General features: G+C 39.7%; 2 protein-coding genes across 3 annotated transcripts in view; one reads left to right on the top strand and one right to left on the bottom strand.

The window, feature by feature from the left end:
- SERPINB11 (serpin family B member 11) overlaps nucleotides 1-20,128 on the top strand; it is a 77,319-nt gene that overhangs the window by 5,783 nt on the left and 51,408 nt on the right. The gene's annotated exons all lie outside the window — the stretch shown is intronic.
- Nucleotides 7,478-14,884, bottom strand: SERPINB3 (serpin family B member 3). Its single transcript, XM_032311151.1, has 8 exons — nucleotides 14,854-14,884; nucleotides 14,075-14,267; nucleotides 13,489-13,545; nucleotides 12,137-12,265; nucleotides 11,223-11,340; nucleotides 10,255-10,397; nucleotides 9,950-10,105; nucleotides 7,478-8,084 (listed from the first exon to the last, which is right to left on the bottom strand). Exons 2-8 carry the CDS (start codon nucleotides 14,240-14,242, stop codon nucleotides 7,683-7,685), a joined length of 1,173 nt encoding a protein of 390 aa, XP_032167042.1. The 5' UTR covers nucleotides 14,243-14,267; nucleotides 14,854-14,884; the 3' UTR covers nucleotides 7,478-7,682.

Below are 20,128 nucleotides of genomic sequence, written 5' to 3'. Positions count from 1 at the left end.
GCATGCTCAGCATATAGACCAGTGTCTGGAAATGCAAGTGCTCAAAAATCTGATCAGTTCCTGGTTCTTGCACATCTTTTTTTTTTTTTTTTTAAAAGATTTTATTTATTTATTTGACAGAGAGATCACAAGTCGGCGGAGAGTCAGGCAGAGAGAGAGAGAGAAGCAGGCTCCCACTGAGCAAAGAGCCCGATGCGGGGCTCGATCCCAGAACACTGAGATCATGACCCGAGCCGAAGGCAGCGGCTTAATCCACTGAGCCACCCAGGCGCCCCTCTTGCACATCTTATATCCAGTGTTCCTTCCACCGACTTCTTGTGGGAGTAGGGAGACCGCATCTAATGGCGACTTATCAGTGAAGACTGTAACTGTCCTAAAGAAGTGGAAATGTTTAAATGCCACATAATCTCTTTGTTGCGAGCTACAGTATATTCAGCACGGGGCTTGTTGATGATGCCAGGGGTAAGTGGGTTTGCGAATGGATACCCTCCGGCTTATGCAGTCAGTGCTTTCTGGGGACAGCAGATCAGGATAACAGAAGGGTGGCAGCATGACATGTAGCATTAAATTGATCAACCCAGTGGAGGAAGAAAGCAAAGTGATGAACCCTAGTTTGGAGTCAGGAAGCTGGTTTCCGTCTCATCTGACCTGACTGTGGTCTCAGAGAAGGCAGCTTATTTCTTTGGAACTTTGTTTTTTATTGCTAGTGAACAGAATTATATAAATGATCTCTAATATCACTTCTAACATTATATGGGTGCATACTCCCTATGAAATTATCTTCTGTCTAATTATACTGGAAAATCATTCAGACATGAAGAGGGATTTTAGCAACAGAAACAAATTTTGTTTATGTCCATTTCTGAGTCACTCTACGTGCCAGCTTTAGGATCATACAACTGAATATAAATCTGGGCTTTGGAAATAGGCATATGGCCTCAAGCAGGTTAGTTCATCTTTTTGGGCTTCAATTTCTTTCTTTTCTTTTCTTTTATTTTTTTGAAGATTTTATTTATTTATTTGACAGAGAGAGATCACAAGTAGGCAGAGAGGCAGGCAGAGAGAGAGGGGGAGAGGAACAGGCTCCCTGCTGAGCAGAGAGCCTGATGCAGGGGTCAATCCCAGGACCCTGAGATCATGACCTGAGCTGAAGGCAGAGGCTTAACCCACTGAGCCACCCAGGCGCCCCAATTTCTTCATTTTAAAAATGAATTTAAGACTTTCTACTTTATTGAGCCATTGTGAGGATAAATGGAATACGTGCTTATTAAAGATCTAGAACACGGCGTGTATCCAGCTGATATTAGCTGCCATTTTTTTTGCCATCATATCACCAGTACCAGCACCAGCGCCAGAACCACCAGCACCAGGAGCAGCCACAGCAGCATCCTCTAACTTTGCTGGGAGACCAAAGCATGGCCAACTTGTCCTTAGCCACCATATCGGAACCTAAGCTGCTGTTTCATTAGCTCTAAAGTGTTTTTTGGATTTCATGTAGAGCAGCAGTTCTCTCCCTTGTCTTACATCTCTACATCAGCATTTGGAAATGAGTGTTCCAGGGCACCAATATGTGTATTAAGCACATCAGGGGTTTTTAAAAGTTCTGGATCACTAAGTTTACACTGATGAATCCCCTGGATTTTAAAAATATTTGCTTATGATACTATATCTGTGATGCATTCTGCATCTCCAAGCGGATTTTACCTCACTGTCATCAGGCTTTCCAGGATGTGTTCTGAGCTGTCTCAGTGTGCATTCAAGGTCATTGATGTGCTCCTCTTGCAGTGGGCATAAGCATTACCACAGAGAGATGAAAATGCAGATAGTGCTTCATTTGTCGTGCGCAATTTTTTTTCGTTTCACTTTATTCTGACCACTTAAAGTGGAAGCTGTTGTTTTTCTTAAAATTATTGTTAGATAAAAACTTGAGGTGAAAGAGTCCTTCTTAGGGAGAAAACAATTGCATTATTAGTCTCACGTGAAATATGAATCATCTTGGGCAATATTTTGGATTATGTGTGTTGCTGGTTTCCACCTATTTGGGTAGACAATGATCAGGAGCAGAGACAATACAGTTTTAGATATTATGATTCTAGAAGACCAGGGACTATCCCTGGGTTTCTGTGCTCTGAGACAGCCCTGTCCTCTGGGGAACCACACATACACAGCCACTTGGGAGGGTAGAACCCTCAGTGAATTCTGGTCTCTTGTGTCTTTTATAAAACGTCTTTCTGAACTTAGAAGTTTGCCTTTTTTATGGGATCCTTAAGCTTTTCAGATTTCTAGTTTTCTGATTGCCCACCAGCTATTTTCTGACTGATCTCAGCTACTTCCATGGAATATGTTGCATTCATACTGCTAGTCTTGTTCCAGACCTTTAACTCTGCCTTGGTCATTAAGATTGGGGCATTTCCTTAAGTTCTGGTCCACTTGTGTTCTGAATTCAGTTCCCTTATTCTGGCTTTTAGGATGCTTGGTTTATTTATTTATTTTTGGGTCACCCTGTATATGAGAACCTACCATGTAATCCAGGATGACATATTGTAGGTACAGAATAATTGTTTGTCGAATGGCCTACACTATGCTGCACACAGTGAGACAGATAACACATTTTTTTGATGTTTATTATGTCTTTTGTAATAGAAATACAAATGAGTTCTTATAGAACAAATGATGGGCTCCCAAGTGACTTAGGGAAATGACTCAATCATCCATTAATTTTTTACATAGTCGCTGGCCACCTGTGTGAGCTCCCAGGTGTACAGCATAAGTAATCCTGATAGATGCCCCATTCTGATAGAGTCGATAGGATTGTACTTTGAGGGTTTTCCCCAGAAAAGGATGATACCGTTTCATAAAGGAAGAAGGTATCTATACTTCCATTGATAAACAGAAATAGTTGGTGAGGCGTGGCTTTCATCTTTGACTATTGTGAAAATTGTATGCAAAACTGACACAAAAATAGCTTTACATTTTAAAATAATATATTTTATCTAATGCTATGTAATGGAAAATTGTCTAGAAATGAATTTTCTCATTAGACTCTTTCAAATCTCAAATTAAAATTAAAATTTGGTAATTTTTAATGTCTTGATCAGTAAAGGCAGCTTGGAGATCACACATGGCAGAATTTTGCTTTTTATTTTGTAGTTTCATGATTCTTGTTGCTCCATATGACAGGAATACTGGTATGTAACTAAATAGGGTTAAAAATATATGAATAAATTGAGAATTGGCCCAAGTTGCTCTTAAAAACATATGTAATTTTTTTCCACCCGAGTACTTCCAGAGGCAGTAGTCACTATGTTTTGTGCAGTTCTGTTCCTTTTTCTCCTCTGTCCACTCTTTTGAGCCATAATTTACATTAAGCAAAATGCATACACTCTAAGTGTACACATCAGTGCCTTTGAAAACATTAACACTTGGATCGCCACCAGCTGATCAAGTTGTAAAGCAAGCATTCATTCCACCAGAAATTTACACCAGACTCGTTCACCATCAGTATCCTCTCCAGCTTCAGCCCCAGGAAACCACTAATCAGCTTTTTGTCACCCCAGGTTGGACTGCATATAGGTGGATTTACTTACATTATGTGTTCTTTCTGTTCCACATCTTTGGCCCAGCGCGGTGTGGGGAGGGTTCTCCAGTGCTGCTGTGGGGCTCAGTAGTGTCTTCCTCTGTACACCCGAGTATGGCCCCACTGTCTGTTTATCCATTCACCTGCTTATGCAAATTGGAGTTATTTCGAGTTTTTGGCCCCTCTAAATAAGGCTGCTGTGAACATTTGTATATAGTCCTTCTGTGGACACATATTTTCTGTTCTTTGGGGTAAGTATCAGGGAGTGGAGTTGCTAGATCACATGTCAAGTAAATGTTTATGTTTTATTAGAAAATTACTAAACTGATTTCCAAGGTGGTTGTTCCTTTCTGTATTCCCCACCAGTATTAAGATGAAAGTTCATATAGAGTTTCATAGAGTTTTTTTTGTTCCATATTCTCTCCAACACTTGATGTGGCCAGTTTTTAAAATGAAGATCAAAGTTTTGGCCACTGTATGAGTTGTGAGGTGATGTTCTGTGGGGGAGAATCCTTGAAAGCATATAAATATCCATTCCTTATAAAACTTTTAATTTTATCATTTGTTTATTTTATATCAGTATAGACTCATTATATTCTGTTTTATTCAGGAGTTAGAATGTATTACTTAATAAAGTAATATTGAGTTGTCTATCAATTTCTCTGTATATGGCCACAATATGGAGGTAGTTGGTTCTCTGGCCTTAAAATATGGGCAAAGCTTTTCAGTTCTTATAACTAGTTATCAGTCATGCCCTCTACTTGACCTGACCCGAATGCCTTTGGGCTTTTTTCATATATTGTTTGCTCTTATAACATTCCTTTAAAAAACCCAGCTCAAATCACAATAGCCAAACTATGGAAAGAGCCTAGATATCCATCAACAGATGAATAGATAAAGAAGATGTGGTGTGTGTGTGTGTGTGTGTGTGTCTCTCTCTCTCTCTCTCACACACACACACACTCACACACACACACACAGTGAAATATAATGCAGCCATCAAGAATGAAATCTTGCCATTTGCAATGATGTGGATAGAACTAGAGGGTATTATGCTAAGCAAAATAAGTCAGTCAGAGAAAAATAATTATCATATAATCTCACTGTTATACAAAATTTAAGAAATAAGACAGAGGGTCATAGGGGAAGAGTGGAAAAAATAAAACAAGATGAAACCAGAGAGGGAGACAAACCATAAGAGATTCTTAATCTCAGGAAACAAATTTAGAGTTGCTGGAGGGGAGGTGGGGTGAGGGGATGGGGTAGCTGTGTGATGGGCATCGGGAAGGATATGTGTTGTGATGAACACTGGGTATTATTTAAAACTGATGAATCACAAACCTGTTGCCCCTGAAACAAATATTATATTAATAAAAAAAAAAACCCAGCTAAAATAACAAGTAGTTGAAAGTTGCAATCTAAAGGGATTCCAACAATCAATTCTTCAACCCCCCAAAACATTATACAAGTTTAAAGTTCATTGAATCATTAGAAATTAGTTCACACCCGTGGTGGCATTCTGAGTTTATTTGTTGCTTAAAATTTTCTTTTAAAATATACTTCACAGTCCCTGGTCCTGGGGTTAACTTCTTATCTTCTCTTTCTTTTCTTCAACCTCATGAGGTACCCCAGTGCCTGTTGTTCATCAAAGCAACTGCCTCCCACCTTACCTTCCCTGCCCAGCCTATTCACCACATGGTTGATAATGTTACCTACTCTCTCGCCAGTCTGAGTTGCCTTGACCAAATCTCATACTTAGATGGGGCAAATATTTACTTCCTCTGCTCTGTTCTTGGGCTGCTGAATCCTGCTGAAGAAGACTTAGACCTTGCTCAGATCCTCTAAAGTTCAGGTTTTATGAAATCAGTGGGGATTCAGTACTGAATGAGAGGGATTTGGACTGAACACAGTCCCTTAAGCAAAGCTGTGTTCTAAAAACTAAAAGTTGTCAATACCTGATGTTTGTATATTGACACACTTCGAAGTCAGTTCTAGGCCCTCCTTTCTTATCACTTTATACACTCTCCCCAGGGTCTGTTCTTGCCCTTAGGTGCCTTTTTTTTTTTATATGCCTATATGTGGCTACAACATTCTGTTAGATAGCATCATTTTATTTTTTTTAAGTTTTTTAAAAAACTTTTTGACATAGAGAGAAAGAACGTACAAGCAGGGGGAGTGGCAGGGAGAGGGAGAAACAGGCTCCCGCTGAACAGAGAGCCTGATGTGTGGCTTGATCCCAGAACCCTGGGGTTCCAACCCAGGACCCTGGGATCATGACCTGAGCTGAAGGCTTATGATTAACTGACTGAGCCACCCAGATACCCCAGATAGCATCACTTTGTTAATTGCCTGGAGGTGATTATATTTTCATATAATTTTCATTTGAGATACATTTTTAAAATTTTATTTTATTTTATTTTATTTTATTTTATTTTATTTGAAAGAGAGAGGGAGAGAAAGCATAAGCAGGGGGAGCAGGGAGGGGGAGGGAGAAGCAGGATCCTTCTGAACAGAGTCTTACACGAGGCTTAATCCCGGGACCCTGAGATCATGGCCTGAGCTAAAAGCACATGCTTTGTGTGTGTGTGTGTGTGTGTGTGTGTGTGAACATTTTCTTTTATTGGGCTTTATATATATAATCAATAACGTCAGAGTAATATGTAAATATCACAGTACAAAAAAAGGAAAATATAAATGGATAATGCTTTTACTCCATGAAAAAAATATTTTAGCATCTTAATTTAATTTTATTTTTTTCATGTTCCAGGAGTCATTGTTTATGTACCATACCCACTGCTCCATGCAACATGTGCCCTCCATAATACGCACCACCAGGCTCAGCCATCTCCCCAACTCCCTCCCCTCCATAACCCTTAGTTTATTCTCAGAATCCACAGTCCCTCATCTTTCATCTCCTCTTCTGATTTCCCCAATTCACATTTCTGTTCCTTCTCCTAGGTGCCTTTTTTTTTTAAACCATGTTTTAGAGTTCCTGAATAAACATGGTAAAGCTTATATTAGGCATGACACGTTTAGAGCTTCAGATCATATGCGGCATCTGAGCTCCAGACTCCTTTATGTTCAAGTGCATCCATTTGAATGTCTCAAAAGTAATTAAACTTCAGCAAATATAGACCTAAACCCAGAATATTTTCTTCTCTCCAAAACAAAATCTTTTTCCATTCAATCCACTGGGAAGGCCAGAGTCTCGGACATCATTTTTGGCTTCCATCTCTCATTTCTGTCCCATATGACATGTTGCTAGAATCCTGTGCATTTTACTTTCAAAATAATTCTTACATATCTGTTTTCTTAGTGCTCCTCCTGACATTCTATTGGCTTACTAATTAATCTCACTGTGTCTGCGCTGTTCTTTCCTCTCATCTGTTATAAGAGCCAGAAGTATATTTAAAAAAATACAGATATGATGATCTCATTCTCCTCTTTGGAGAACAAACAACTGAAACCTATAAAGGCTTTCTGTTTATTTTAGGGTAAAATAGGAAGTTGTTAACATGGGCTGCAGAGCTTTTCATGGTTTGGTACCAACCTACCATCAGCGTTATGATGTTCTACTCCTACTTTGAATTTTCTTTTTTATATGACAATATATTTCTAAGTTATCTTTCCTGTGTGTGGTAGGCCAATTTGTACTTTATTGAAAAGAGAAAAAGCAACAAATAAAATGAATAAATAATTGCTTTATTGATAATATATTTCATAAAAGAAATTTAGACATGTAAGTGTTCCAGATATCACATAATTCAAAAAAGTGAGGGTATCTAGGTTAATAAGTTTGAGTAGTAGGTATGATTTTTGAAATAGGTGATATGATTTTAAATTTGGAAAAAAATAGAGAGTTTAAAACATCCTTTTATCTTATGTTGAACATTTTGTCCAAAGGGGAATTACCACTGGGAGATGAAGTAGGTTTACATGTGTTTATAGAAGGGGAGAGATAGACAGATGTGCTGTTTCAACCATTACATTCTTAGTGACTATGAGATTGGATTGGAAAAAGAATTAAAGAGAAGCTGTTGTTTCTAGCAGTCTCTATACTGGAACAGCTGTGAATTTCCTCTTAGTAGCAGCAGGGTAGTTGCATCTAAGGGGAAGAGACTCTGCCCAAGAAGAGGATGCTGTTGGTCTTATTGTGCCTGATGAAGAACAAGAAAGGGTGATCGCAATGGAAAGGGTGAGTTGGTGGTGATCCGACATTAACAACTACTGCTGTAGAGCTGGCAGCCTCCGTGCCCTCTTCAGTCACCTCCACAAAGGACTTGTGTATGACTTTAGATACCAGGAGATCCTTTGTCCCTGTCATGCCTGAGAGGTTGGCTCTCTGTGGATTGAAGACATCCACCATCCCCAGGGCTGTCAGTGTGTCCTTGAGGTCATAGGTCTCTTCCACTTTGAACCGGGGTAAGTATAAATCCACATAGTTATCACGCATGTTCTGTGAGCTCGTCCATTCTATTAGTTTCTCAGCGGTCAGTTGGTCTTCAAGCTACAACAGTGGAAGAAAAGAAACAGCTGATGTGATTCTCATTGGATGTCAGACACGATTTATTTAACATTGGGTTGAATCGTAGAAAACTTTAATTTAAACAGTAAATGCAAATGCAGAAGATTCAGTGTATCACATCTTATCTGAGTAGGCAAAAATAACATAATCATAAATACGTATTTTACAATTGAAAAATGCATTATGTATTCATGACTGTTATAAATAAGCATAAATGTGCAAATATCTATACATGTGTATATATGGATATATATGCACATATATGTGCATACAACAGAATTATTAAAGTTATTTTGTAAGAGATGAACTGTTTCTATTTTTTACACCCCCCACATATGACATGCATCTTTTTCAAATGGACTTCTCTTGTTAATATCCCTGTGTACATAATTTTGTACATCCTAATTGAAATAATTTTTATTATGTAGGCACTACTTTTATTCCTTTTTCTTGCTTGACCTATTTGTAAATATTTCTTATATAGATATATATTTCTCTAATTGAGTTTAAATTGTTACACAATACTACTTCTAAATTGATATTCGGTGTATATATTTTTACTTAATATTTTTAATCATTCACTATGTATCAGTCCCTAAATTAAACTATTTGTAATACAAAGATGCGCCAAAATTTGAATTTTTCAATGTGTTGAGCCACTTCTGTCCAAAAGCTTTTGCCTTTTTGGATTAGTTACTTTAGGTCAAAACCCCCAGGACTGGGCTCCTGAGTGGCTCAGTGGGTTAAAGCCTCTGCCTTCGGCTCAGGTCATGATCCCAGGGTCCTGGGATCGAGCCCCACATCGGGCTCTCTGCTCTGCAGGGAGCCTGCTTCCTCCTCTCTCTCTGCCTTTCTCTCTGCCTACTTGTGATCTCTGTCTGTCAAATAAATAAATAAAATCTTAAAAAAAAAAAAAAAAAGAAAATCCCCGGGACTGGGATTCCTGATGTCATTGATAATGAGGATTGCTGAGCTAGAGTCTGAATACTGTTATGACCCTTCACATGTATTGCTGTATTACTTTCCCCGAGGATCTCCAGGTCCACGTTAGCACTGTATTTTGGGTGCGGCAGGTTCACTGTGACTTTAGCAGTAAGACTGGCTATTGGAGTCATTGGAAGCTGCCATGTTTGGAAAGTCCTGACTGCGCTAGTCCTTACTGCTTAGATCTTTGCCTTTGGTATTTTTATATATTAACTTTATTATAACAGGTTTAAGAGGAAAATGAAAATCCCCTCACACACACCTTTTTTTTTTTTTTTTCTCTACTCTGAGCAGTGAGGCTCCAAATGACTTTTGAGTTCTTAGGGACAGAATACTTCCAAATTGAAAAGTAGGCATCAAGATAAATATGTTTGTCTGTTATCTACAAGACCACTGTGATTTGATATTTAAAATGTACCTTTTGTTGTTTTAATTTGCTTCTTTTGTTTATCAGTGAGCTTGCAAATATTTCCATGTGTCACCTACATATGAATGTTCATTTCCTTGTCTTCAAATAAATAGACTGGAATATATTAGAAGTTCTTATGGTTGCAGAATGTTAATGTGTGTGCCTAGATATGTTTCTTCTGAACTGACATTCCATGGTTTCATCAGAATATTAATGGGACCTGTGATGTTGAGATTTTCTGTATATTTTTCCATATGACACTGTGATATTTAAGATATTTACTCTTTGGGGTACCAGATTCTCCTTAATAATTCTTTTTTAATACTTTATACTTGAACTCTGTTAGCCACCACCACCAACCTGTGAGCATTACTTCAATGAACAGCCTATACAGACATTGTACTACTAGGAATTCAGGCAAATAGTGGGAAGAACTGGAGGTACAAGATTTTACCTTCTGCAGACCATCCACTTCATCTGGCAGCAGCAATACCATGCTTAGATCTTTGCCTTTGTATGGTATTTCCAGGATCTTGGCTTTTATGTCCTCCAGTGAGGTGAACTTAAAAACGTTGACTTGTTTCATCATTTGTACAGGTTTGCTTGTATCCTGGGGTAATTAATGTGGCAAACAAATATCCAGGGGAGGCATCAGTCAAAAGACGATAATACTATTGAGAATACCAAAGACATCCTCCTTCCAAAGTTTTAACGTTCCATTTATGAGTGTGTTACATTATTATAAATAAATTACAATACCTTGTTCAGCCAAAATTCTTTTTCCACAGTGTTTCTTTTATCAAATTTGTTGTCCCACTGTCCTTTGAAATAGACGGCATTCACCAGAACCAGCATAGTAGTAAACTCAAGGGAGTTTTTGGGAAGCAGATCCTTGATTTTTTCTGCAAAAGAAGGAAAGTACAAGTGGTTTGTCTGGAAGATGTTTTGAAAGTTACAGTGGATCATTAATTATTCACACAAGTCCCCACTTTAGGGACTGTGAGCAGTAATTCTCGAGGTGCAGCTTTCCTTGTGGCACCAGCTTGATGGAGTCACCCTTGCTGGAGACACCCCTTCTTGTCTCTGGGAAGGGTGTTCAGATTCTCTGTCTAGGGTGACTTCAGTCATCTCACACAGAATATGCACGCATCGATTTCAGCTACTCTTGCAGCTCCTCCATTCCCATCCTCGCTCTCTCCCCGAATTCTTCTGCGCCTTCATTCTTCACTCCTCCCTCTTCTCTCCCTTTGTTTCTATTTTTTCAGCTTTGGGCTTACTGCTCTGAGGAACTAGGGCTTGAATTTTCTTTAGGACAAAGGGCATGAGCTCCGTCACCTGAAACACTGCCCTGTGCTGTCAGACAGCCCAGTCCGTAATTGTCTTCCTCTCTATTCTCCACTTTGAGAATTTAAAGGAAGTGAACCAAGATGGGGTCTGAGCAGAGCCTTGGGATCCACAGAGGTATTGTCATCCATGGCCATGAGCAAACACAGATTGCCAGCTGTCTTTCTTTGTAATTGTCTTTCTTTTATACCTCCTGGGTTCCCATGTTGCGTTCCACATTTACCTGAGCCATTCCATCATCTGTAGTGCCCTCCTCCAGCCTCTAAGCAGAGCCACCTCCCTCAACCCACTGGCACCCCGTATGGTATCAAGAACAGGTTTTATACACACCAGAGACTAAAAAAAAAAAAAGTGGCTTTTATGGGTGATCTCTCATACCATACCATGAGTTTGGCTTTCCACCCAGGAATTAATCTTCTTACGACTTTCTTCTGGAGCATTCTTAAAATCAACAGATTCCACACTGGTCAAGTAAAATTTCTTAACATTATCCATGTATTCCTTTGACATGGGAAGGAAGGAAGGAAAAATTAAGAGTAATATATCCATGACTATATATTCCCAAGTTAGTTATCTTCAATCTTGACAAAATATGGTACAGGAATCTGGACCCTGAAGAAATCTACATTGTCTTGCCCATGTTTATTTTATACAGTAAGCGTGTGGGTAATGTGAAAAAGAAGTGCAGGCTGGTACAAGAATGAGGTCTTTGAAAGGCAGTACCTTCTGGACATAGGCTGGGGCAGAAGAGTCTGTAGGTTGCACGCTGCAAAGCATGATGCTCTAAAGGAGATGGTGGGCTTCTGGGACTCCTCAGCAGTTCTGCCAGTCCATAGGGTTCTTGCTTTTACTCATATCTTCTATTCTGGGCACTCAGTATTCCCTGACACTTTCCCAACTTCCCATAGAGACTCCAGGCCTGCCCTCTCATCAGTATCCCAGTAGCCATACATTTTCTAGGTCATTGCCCACCAAAATTTTCACTGTGTGACTGAATGGTGTCAGATCATTGGGGGCATCTCATGACTTCCTTTGCAGCTGAACATCCTCTTGGGTTATGAAGTAATCCCTAAACCCACACTTTATATTGATGGATTACCCAGTTCTAGGACACGTCATTTGGTATAGTTGAGGCAAGGGAATCTTGTACCCTGTGTGAATGCTCTGCCTGTGGGTCAGCCAGGTTCCTCTGCCTCAGTCTCTCCCATTTGGTCATTGGAGGACATCCCATTTGGTCATTGGAGGACATAGGACCCAGGATTCAGATTAAAGATGTGGCAGGCCAGATGAAACTTACTTGAAGAAACTGATAATTTTTTTCTCCATAGAGCTTGTTGGCGATGTTCAGTTCATTTGCATCAGTAGGTTTCTTTAATTCAGTCAGAAGCTTTTGAAATTGATGATGTACATTTCCCAACTTTTCAACCTTCAAATATAAAAAAGTAGGTTCACTGCATTCTCTGTCAATGGAAATAGAAATACTAACCCCATGTAAACTGTTAGATCCAAAGCTAAAGTTTGGTAGTCCCACAGATGATATTCGTTGTTATTCCCTGATTTTTGGTGGATTTACTTAAATATTTTTCAGAATCCTTACATTCAGTCCCCTCCAGGAAATTCTTTCTTCCAGCTTTGAATAATCTAATCTTTTCACTTTTTAACTATAGATATTGCATGATTCTGCCATTGGATTTTCTTTTAATTGGTATAAATAGGTTAAGTTTCCCAGCTAAACTTAAGGTCTTTAAGGGCTAGAGGCACCTTTAATTTTAACAGCCATTAATAGTATGATAATATTGAATTTATATATTTCAGTTACATTATGACATGAAGCCCTTTACTGTCTTAGATTATATTTCTTCTAAGACCTGTTGACCATGATCTATGGCTCTTCATTAATGATATCATACTCCCAAGTGTAGGAGCAGCATGTGCAGTGGTAAGGGCTTTACATTGGTATCTCTGAGTCTTTAATCCTATTCAGGTGGAAACAAGAAGCTCAGAATTAAATCAACTTTCCAAAGGGATGCAGGTAGCAGAGTCAAGTTTTCAACACAGGTCTGTCTGAATCCAAAGCCTTCTGTTTGCTCGGTAAGGGTTTTGGACCTTAAGGCTATAACTATGTATCTCATGTAATCATTTTCCAAAATGTGCTTGGATGCAGAAATCCCACTTATGAATTAATTAAAATTATATTATTTTAGCAATAGTGTTGTGATTACTGTAATTATTATTAATCTACATAATAATACATAAAATTTATCAGGGTTTCCAGTAATCTAGGCTCTGTTATAATGTTTTACATCTGTTTGTATGCATTAAGACAGATTCTTTTATTACTCCCAGTTTACTGGGATGGGGTCACTGTGCATCAGAGCGGTTGTGTCTTGTTCATGTTCCCTGTTGGTGAACAGCACAGCAACCAGGAATTTGAAGCTCTTTAGGCACAGTGTTGATCTCCCCTCTGGAGACAAAAATATGAAATATATAAGTATGTAATATGAAATGAGATTCAACTCTGTCCAATGTATTTTACATAAGATATTTCTTAAAAATTAGCTTTTCACATATTATCTGAAATTCCTAAATTAAAGTATGACCATCTTGAATAGGCAGTTTTCCTTCTAGACCCAAGACTCTGTGACTCACATGGTCTGTTGTAGTTCTTCCTTCTGTGTTCTCTGTGACTTCATTAAAGTGAAGGGCCTGGAAGAGACAGGAAGTAAGTGGGGCAAGAAAACTACTCAAAAGGTTGGGAGATAAAAAAGGAAAAAAGAAAGAACCCAAATCCAAACAAAACAAAACCCCAAACCAAAATCAAACCAAAATACTAAACAAAGGAAAAAGAGAGAACTTCAGTATAAGCATTTGCTCCTTGAAAAAACCAGACACTACAAAGAATCCTGTGTCATTATTTATTGCTGAGAAAACATGAAATGTTTTGTATGTTTAAGTCAGTGCATCACTTCTCCCATTACCCTTCCCTGTCAGTCTTGCCTCTGTTTGTTGTGCGATTGGAGGAGTTCATCCCAGCTATCAGAGTAAATGCAGGCACGGGAAGTGGATGGGGCAGAGCCCTGGGGAGGACATGTGCCCCCTACGGGTCTGTGCACAGCGAGTCATGGGAAGGCTTGCCCAGTCTCCAGTGCTGCACAGCCAGATCTGTGGTCATCTGCATGCAAACCAGCCAAGAAATCAGTCTAAGCTGGTCAGTGTATAGCAAGTGGACACCTACCATCTCCATTTCGAATGCAGTGTTTTCTTTGGCTCCTAGGTAGGTCATGGCTAATGCTGATACGATGGAGAGAGGGGAGTAGAAGATGTTGTCATCCTTTTTTGATGTTTTGAACTGTTGGAACAGATCAAATGCGAAGTGGGTGTTTGCTGCACTGAGTGAATTCATGGCGACCTTGGTGAGATCTGGAACTCTAGGATAAAGCATAGATTCATTTTATGACTTTACTGAAGGGAAGTTTAGTCTGTAATGAACTTTTCTTAAAAGAAATGACTTATATTTGGATTGTGAGATTCTGGCAACTAAAGTTTTTCTTCTACTTTTCAAGCCTCTTTCAACATACTTGTATTAATTTCATAATTAAATGACTGTCAAATTACTAAGTAAAAAAAAAGCTTTCGTGAAAAAGTAATAGAACATCTTTATCTTTCTTCTGTCACTGGCAGTACTAGGCCTGGGTAGGAAAGGCTTTAGTACAGACCCCAGCACAGAGGTAGAGCCAGCTCCCATGAGGCACCTCTCTGCCTTTTCCTTCCGGGTTCTTTGCGAGTCAGAGACTCTCCTCCCCACCACATGTGTGCCTAAGGGAGCATTTGTTTAATCAGAAATAAATTAGCTAAAGGATAAATCAAATGAAGGAGATATTTCAATTTTACCCCAGCAGAATAAGTAAAATACAATCACACAGATTGAGATAGATGCATGATAGAAAAAATGCCATTGCCATTATTTTCAGAAGTGATCTCTGTTATTGAGCTGGAGCAGCAGGAGGCACATACCTGTGTTCCTGGAGGAAGCAGAGGTGGGCAGGGAGCCTGTCAGCCTATGTGTGGTGAGCAGTGAACTCCTGAATATATAGCTCTCTCCTGCCACCTTCTAGTCCTTGTGATCAGTATTTCAAGTAAATCAACTTTTGATTTCTTAACCAGTCTAACCATCATATGAATCAACTCAAAATATTTATGAGAATAAAACATGAGTATTCTATTCCTGTACTTCCTTCTCACCTGCAGCAAAATACTGCAGACTTGCCATGGTTGGCTCTCGTGAAAGGCAGCTAGGTGTCTTTATAATACCAACGAGGACAGAGTTACAACTTCCTCACTTGGCCCTGCCACATCCACCTGGAAATTATCTTTGGAGAGGCTTTCTCTTGGATGTGGATGTTTTTAAGGTCCACTTCGAACATAAACAGTGAAAAAGCTTATATTTTCTAAACTTCCAAAAGGACTTCTTCAACCTGTCAATTTCCTTAGTAATTATTCTGTATAACCAGGAAAATAGCTTGGGTTCTGTCTAAAGTTGCTACTGATGCAGTGTCTTAACAGTCCACGGAGAACAAGAACCTGTTGCCTTTCCCTGAAGTCTGTACCTTGAGAGGAGTCCTCCTTGTTACCATCCATGCCCCCTTGCCACCGGTCCCAGATTTTCCCTGTTTTTTTTTTTCTCTTTTTCTTTTTTTAAGATCAGTGGGAAATTCAGTTATCCTTCAGTGTTAACATATTTGCAGGGGGAAGAAAGATGGATAAAGACAGGGAACATCTTGTGTGGCAGCCTTCTAGTTTTTTATATAAATATGAATAAAAACAAATTGAGCTCCAGAGTTGTGACATTTCTCTGTCACTTGCCCTTTAGCATGCCAGCTTCACAGTCATGGACTGGGCACCATATTCAACTGCTTGTAAGAAAAAATGAGACAAAGGTGTTTCTTGAATACCATGGTTAAGTCTATCAGGAACTTTATTCTCTTCATATACATGACGTTCCCACAGGTACAATCATATAAAAAGCTTGACTCTTACCAAGCAGTGATAGGTATTCACCTATTTACAACTTTTACAACTTATTAAGGCAGGTCTCTTTGTTATCTCCATTGTATAGATGACAGAAATGAGGCACAAAGCAGTTGAATAAAAGCTCAGGTGTCTGCAGGTATGAATTGCACAGGTGAGATATCAGGCAGATTAGCTGGCTCGGGAACCTGCATGTGTATTCACTACCATAGTGGATATTAGACAGACTCTGGGCACAGACTCTGGGTTTGAAACGACATACCTCCTTGTTTTTAAATGCAAAGAACCCTTTTCTTCTGTACTCTCAAAAGAGGTAATGTCCTCCTACAAAATCAGAAAGGGTAAGATACAATCAAATACCAAGCTCCACAGTCACCAGGAGAGAAGGCTTGTCTTTCAGATGCCCTTTTAGGGCTCCATCCTGGACAGCCAAGAACAGTGAGTGTGGAATGATATCTGGGTGATTTCCCCTGAGCGCGTGAGGCTCAGAGAGAGAGAATCAAATCAGGCCCAATGCTCCCTTTCCCCAGACAGCTCTGCCAAGCTGGGATTTAGTAGAAATGAAGAGGAAGGGAAGGAAAAGAGGCAGACAAAAGAAAGTTTTTCCCCAGAGTACATTGTGCTCTGAGGCATGGCTGTGGCTAGTGTGAGGGTAGTGGTTACGGGGCATCTAGCTCCACACCTGGCCTGCCCCGGGGGTGGTGGATGTTTGTACCATGGATCAAATTTTTAATTGAGATATAATTCATCTACTAAAAGGCTCACTTTTTAAAAATGTAATAGTCACTAGTTTTTAGTACATTGACAAGGTTGTGCAGCCATCGCCATGATTTAATTCTGGAACAGCTTCACCACCCCACAAAGACACTCCTGCATATCTCTCCCTTACCAAAGTCTCTGGAAACCATGAATCTACTTGTTCTATGAATCTGTCTATTCTGGGTATTTCCTATAGATGGAATTGCATGACATTTTGGCCTTTTGTATCAAATTCCTTTCACTTAGCATGGTTCATCCGTGGCATAGCACACTGTAGCATGTATTTCTTCATTCGACTAATGTTCTATCATATGGGAACACCACTTTCTGTGACCCACTCCTATGTGAACCTACATTTAGGTTTTGTTCACTCTGGCTATTATGTATGATGCTGACATGACCCTTCATACAGAAATTTCAGTGCAGATATATGTTTTAATATCTTAGTTATATACCTAGCAGTGAAATCAGTTGTGTCATACAGTAAGTCTGTGTTTGATTGTGATCTGCCAGACTGTTTCCCAGCGGCTGCGCCATTTTATATTCCCACCTGAATATGATGGGTTTAGGTACGGGAGTTCTGATCTCCAGCATACGTCCCTAGCACTTGTTGCCATAGTGGGTCCTGTCTAATACTTGCCATGGACAGAGTGTTTTGTCTCAGCACATCCTGAGTTCACAGGAAGGTTCACCTACAACAACGTCCCAGAAGCACAGAGGGGGTAGACAGGAGTTGGAGGGTGAATGGGAATTTTGTTTCTAAAACTGAAAGATTTTTTCTGGCAGATCTCCTTACCCCGCTAGGCCATTCTGCTCTTAGGTGTCTTCTATCCCTCTGTGTGTAATGAAGCCCCGAGTGAGATTGTTACTTAACAGATCCCCAAGTTGAAGCTGGGTGGAGGTAAGGAAGGAAATAGACTGTTGGGGTTTTAATAAAGGAGTAGGTCCAAAGTCAGAAGAAAATGATGACAAAGCGACCCACAAACATGGGAATAGGAGCTTTGTACTGAAGGTTGTGTCATTGGCCATTGTCACCAGACAGAAGTATGGGTTCCTGGGGTAGGAGCAGGAGGGGTTTCTTTGGGTTCCAAGAGAAAGGGACCTGATCTCGTAGGACAGAAGCAAGAAGCTCAGGCTGGGCGTGGGAGGAAGAAATTTGGTGATAAAGTGGTATAAATTGACCTTTAAGGGAACTTCTGACTAAGGCTGAAATTCCCTGAGACTTAGCTGCTAAGATTTGTCATGCAGAAGTAGACTCTGAGGACAAGGGACTAATTATAAGGGCCAGGAGTTTGCTTACATTTAGAGAGAGCTTGGGCTCAACTGAGAAATATTTTCATAAATTTCTTCTGTTCCCCAAAAGTGTTCCTGCCATGCAATTGACAGTATTATGACATTCTGATATCATATGGTGTCACAGATCACTCAGCCATTCTTGGAAGTTTTTACATGTGATTCCTTGCCAACTTGTGTCTTTGGCTGTTTTCTAAATAATACACCAACATCATTGGTTCCAGGAATCCAGAAACCCAATAAAACTTAGAAGGAACATACACTTTCAGGAACCATCATGCTATTTCTCATGCCTTTATAGATTGGTTAAGAAATATCTCCTTGGTTTTCCTGAACCTTACTTCCTTGTGAAGGGTGTGACTTGTTAAATTTCAAATCCTAGGGCAATTTTATTTCTTCTTTCTTCTTACAAAGTATATGGTGTGTCTCTTTACAAGGAAACCGGTTAGTGGAGAACAAGAAGCATCCAATGGTAGAATATCTGCCAATTACTTTATCCTCTGCAGAAACAGACATAGCTATATATGCATTGAGTATCATAGAATGAGGTTAGCCAGCTTTGTAAAAGAGTTTCACAGAGGAGAGCTCATTCCAGTAAGATTTATACAGACATTAGTTAGGGAATTGGTCTCCTGTGTAAGTATATCGTGGAAGACAGATTCATATGAACTCCACCCTTTCTCCCATTCCCACACTTCCAGCACCACCCAGGATAGTCATCCTGCTTTCAACCAAATCTGTAACTGTTCCTTGTTGTTCTCTTATAACTCCCTCCCTGATTCATGTGGGCATTCCTGTTCTTTTGCCAAGAAACACCAGTGCAGGCTCTCCCCTTTCCTCTTCCTCTTTGCTTTAAGTGAAATAATGGGTGTTCCCCATGACTGCATGTCCCTGGATCTTTTCTCAGAGGCAGCGTCTCACTCCCCCATCTTCATACCATGAAGCCAGGAAACTTGGTCTTCTCTTTCTTTTATTTCCACTGCCTTTCTAGCCATTGTTTTTCCTGTCTTCAGTGCCCTGTTTTCACTTTTCAGTTGTGCGTGTATGTCAACATGTGCCAACCTACCATCTTGTGTGTTACTCCTTACTATTCATTAAATCATCTGTAACCTCTTCACCCTTTTATGGTTTTAGCTCTTCATCCTAAATGCTTCATCCTAAATACTGCTAAACCCAGTATTCCAGGTTAACTCAAAATTTTCATTTCATTGTCAACAAATGGAATATATTCCTATTTTATTTTACATCTGTTCTAGTTGAAGCTCCTTCTTTGTGAAAATCTTCTCATGCCTTTTGCCCTATTGGTCACTGGATTCATGCTGTTTCTTATCTATTTGAATATGCGCTTTATATAAAGTAATATTGATTGTTGATGCCATCTCTGGAGTACAAATGGAGAGAAAAATTCTAGAAGGCTGAAGAAACTTGAGTACATGGCATGTGGGTTTGCTGGGGATTTTATTTTGCTTTTCCAGTTCTCCTCTACATTCTTTCATCCACCTGTAGGTTCCAGGAATCTCAGTCATAGGGTGACATAATCAGCGTCTTGTTCTCTGACAGATCCTTGCATTTGGCCACTGGGAGGCAACAAGTCATCCAGCTTCCTCTCAGCTAGGCTGCCAAGGGATGGTTGCATTTCTTGACCAAAAGCCACAGATGCTATTGGGCAGCCTTTTCTAGCTCCACCTGTTTCCTGAATTTTGGTATCCACTCCTCTTACTATTTAGGTCTAGGGGTGGCGGTGTCTCCTACTATTGCTTGCCTTGTGCTATTCACCATTTTTTTTTGGCTTCTCTTAGCTCTGACTATATCTTGAAGAATTTATTCTTCAACTTTTCTGAATTATCCACTTTGACTGTGTCATTTGTTTTCTGCTAGGTCCTTGGCTACTGTAGTAAGTAAATTATTTCAGGAAAAATATCTTCAAGTGGAATTCTGGAATCAGATTGCTCATCTATTGAGAAACACATGTTGAGAGGAAATGGGACACTGGCATATGGCATATAGTGGCTTCAAGTTATTTCTGATGGAAGCAAGACATGAAGCGCAGGTGGAAAACAAGGTGTTGGTACATCAGGTGGCTGTGGTGGCAAGTTGCTGTAACCACAACAGTAGTTTTAAAGATTGTGGCATCAGCTGCTTGCTTATGATGGGCCTGGGAAATTCATTCCAATTGAAATCTGAAAAACCTCTTCCATGGATCTTGACA

The sequence above is a fragment of the Mustela erminea genome, chromosome 13 (genome assembly GCF_009829155.1).
Source record: "Mustela erminea isolate mMusErm1 chromosome 13, mMusErm1.Pri, whole genome shotgun sequence".
NCBI classification, from domain to species: Eukaryota; Metazoa; Chordata; class Mammalia; order Carnivora; family Mustelidae; genus Mustela; species Mustela erminea.
This window is presented reverse-complemented; position numbering and strand designations above follow the sequence as displayed.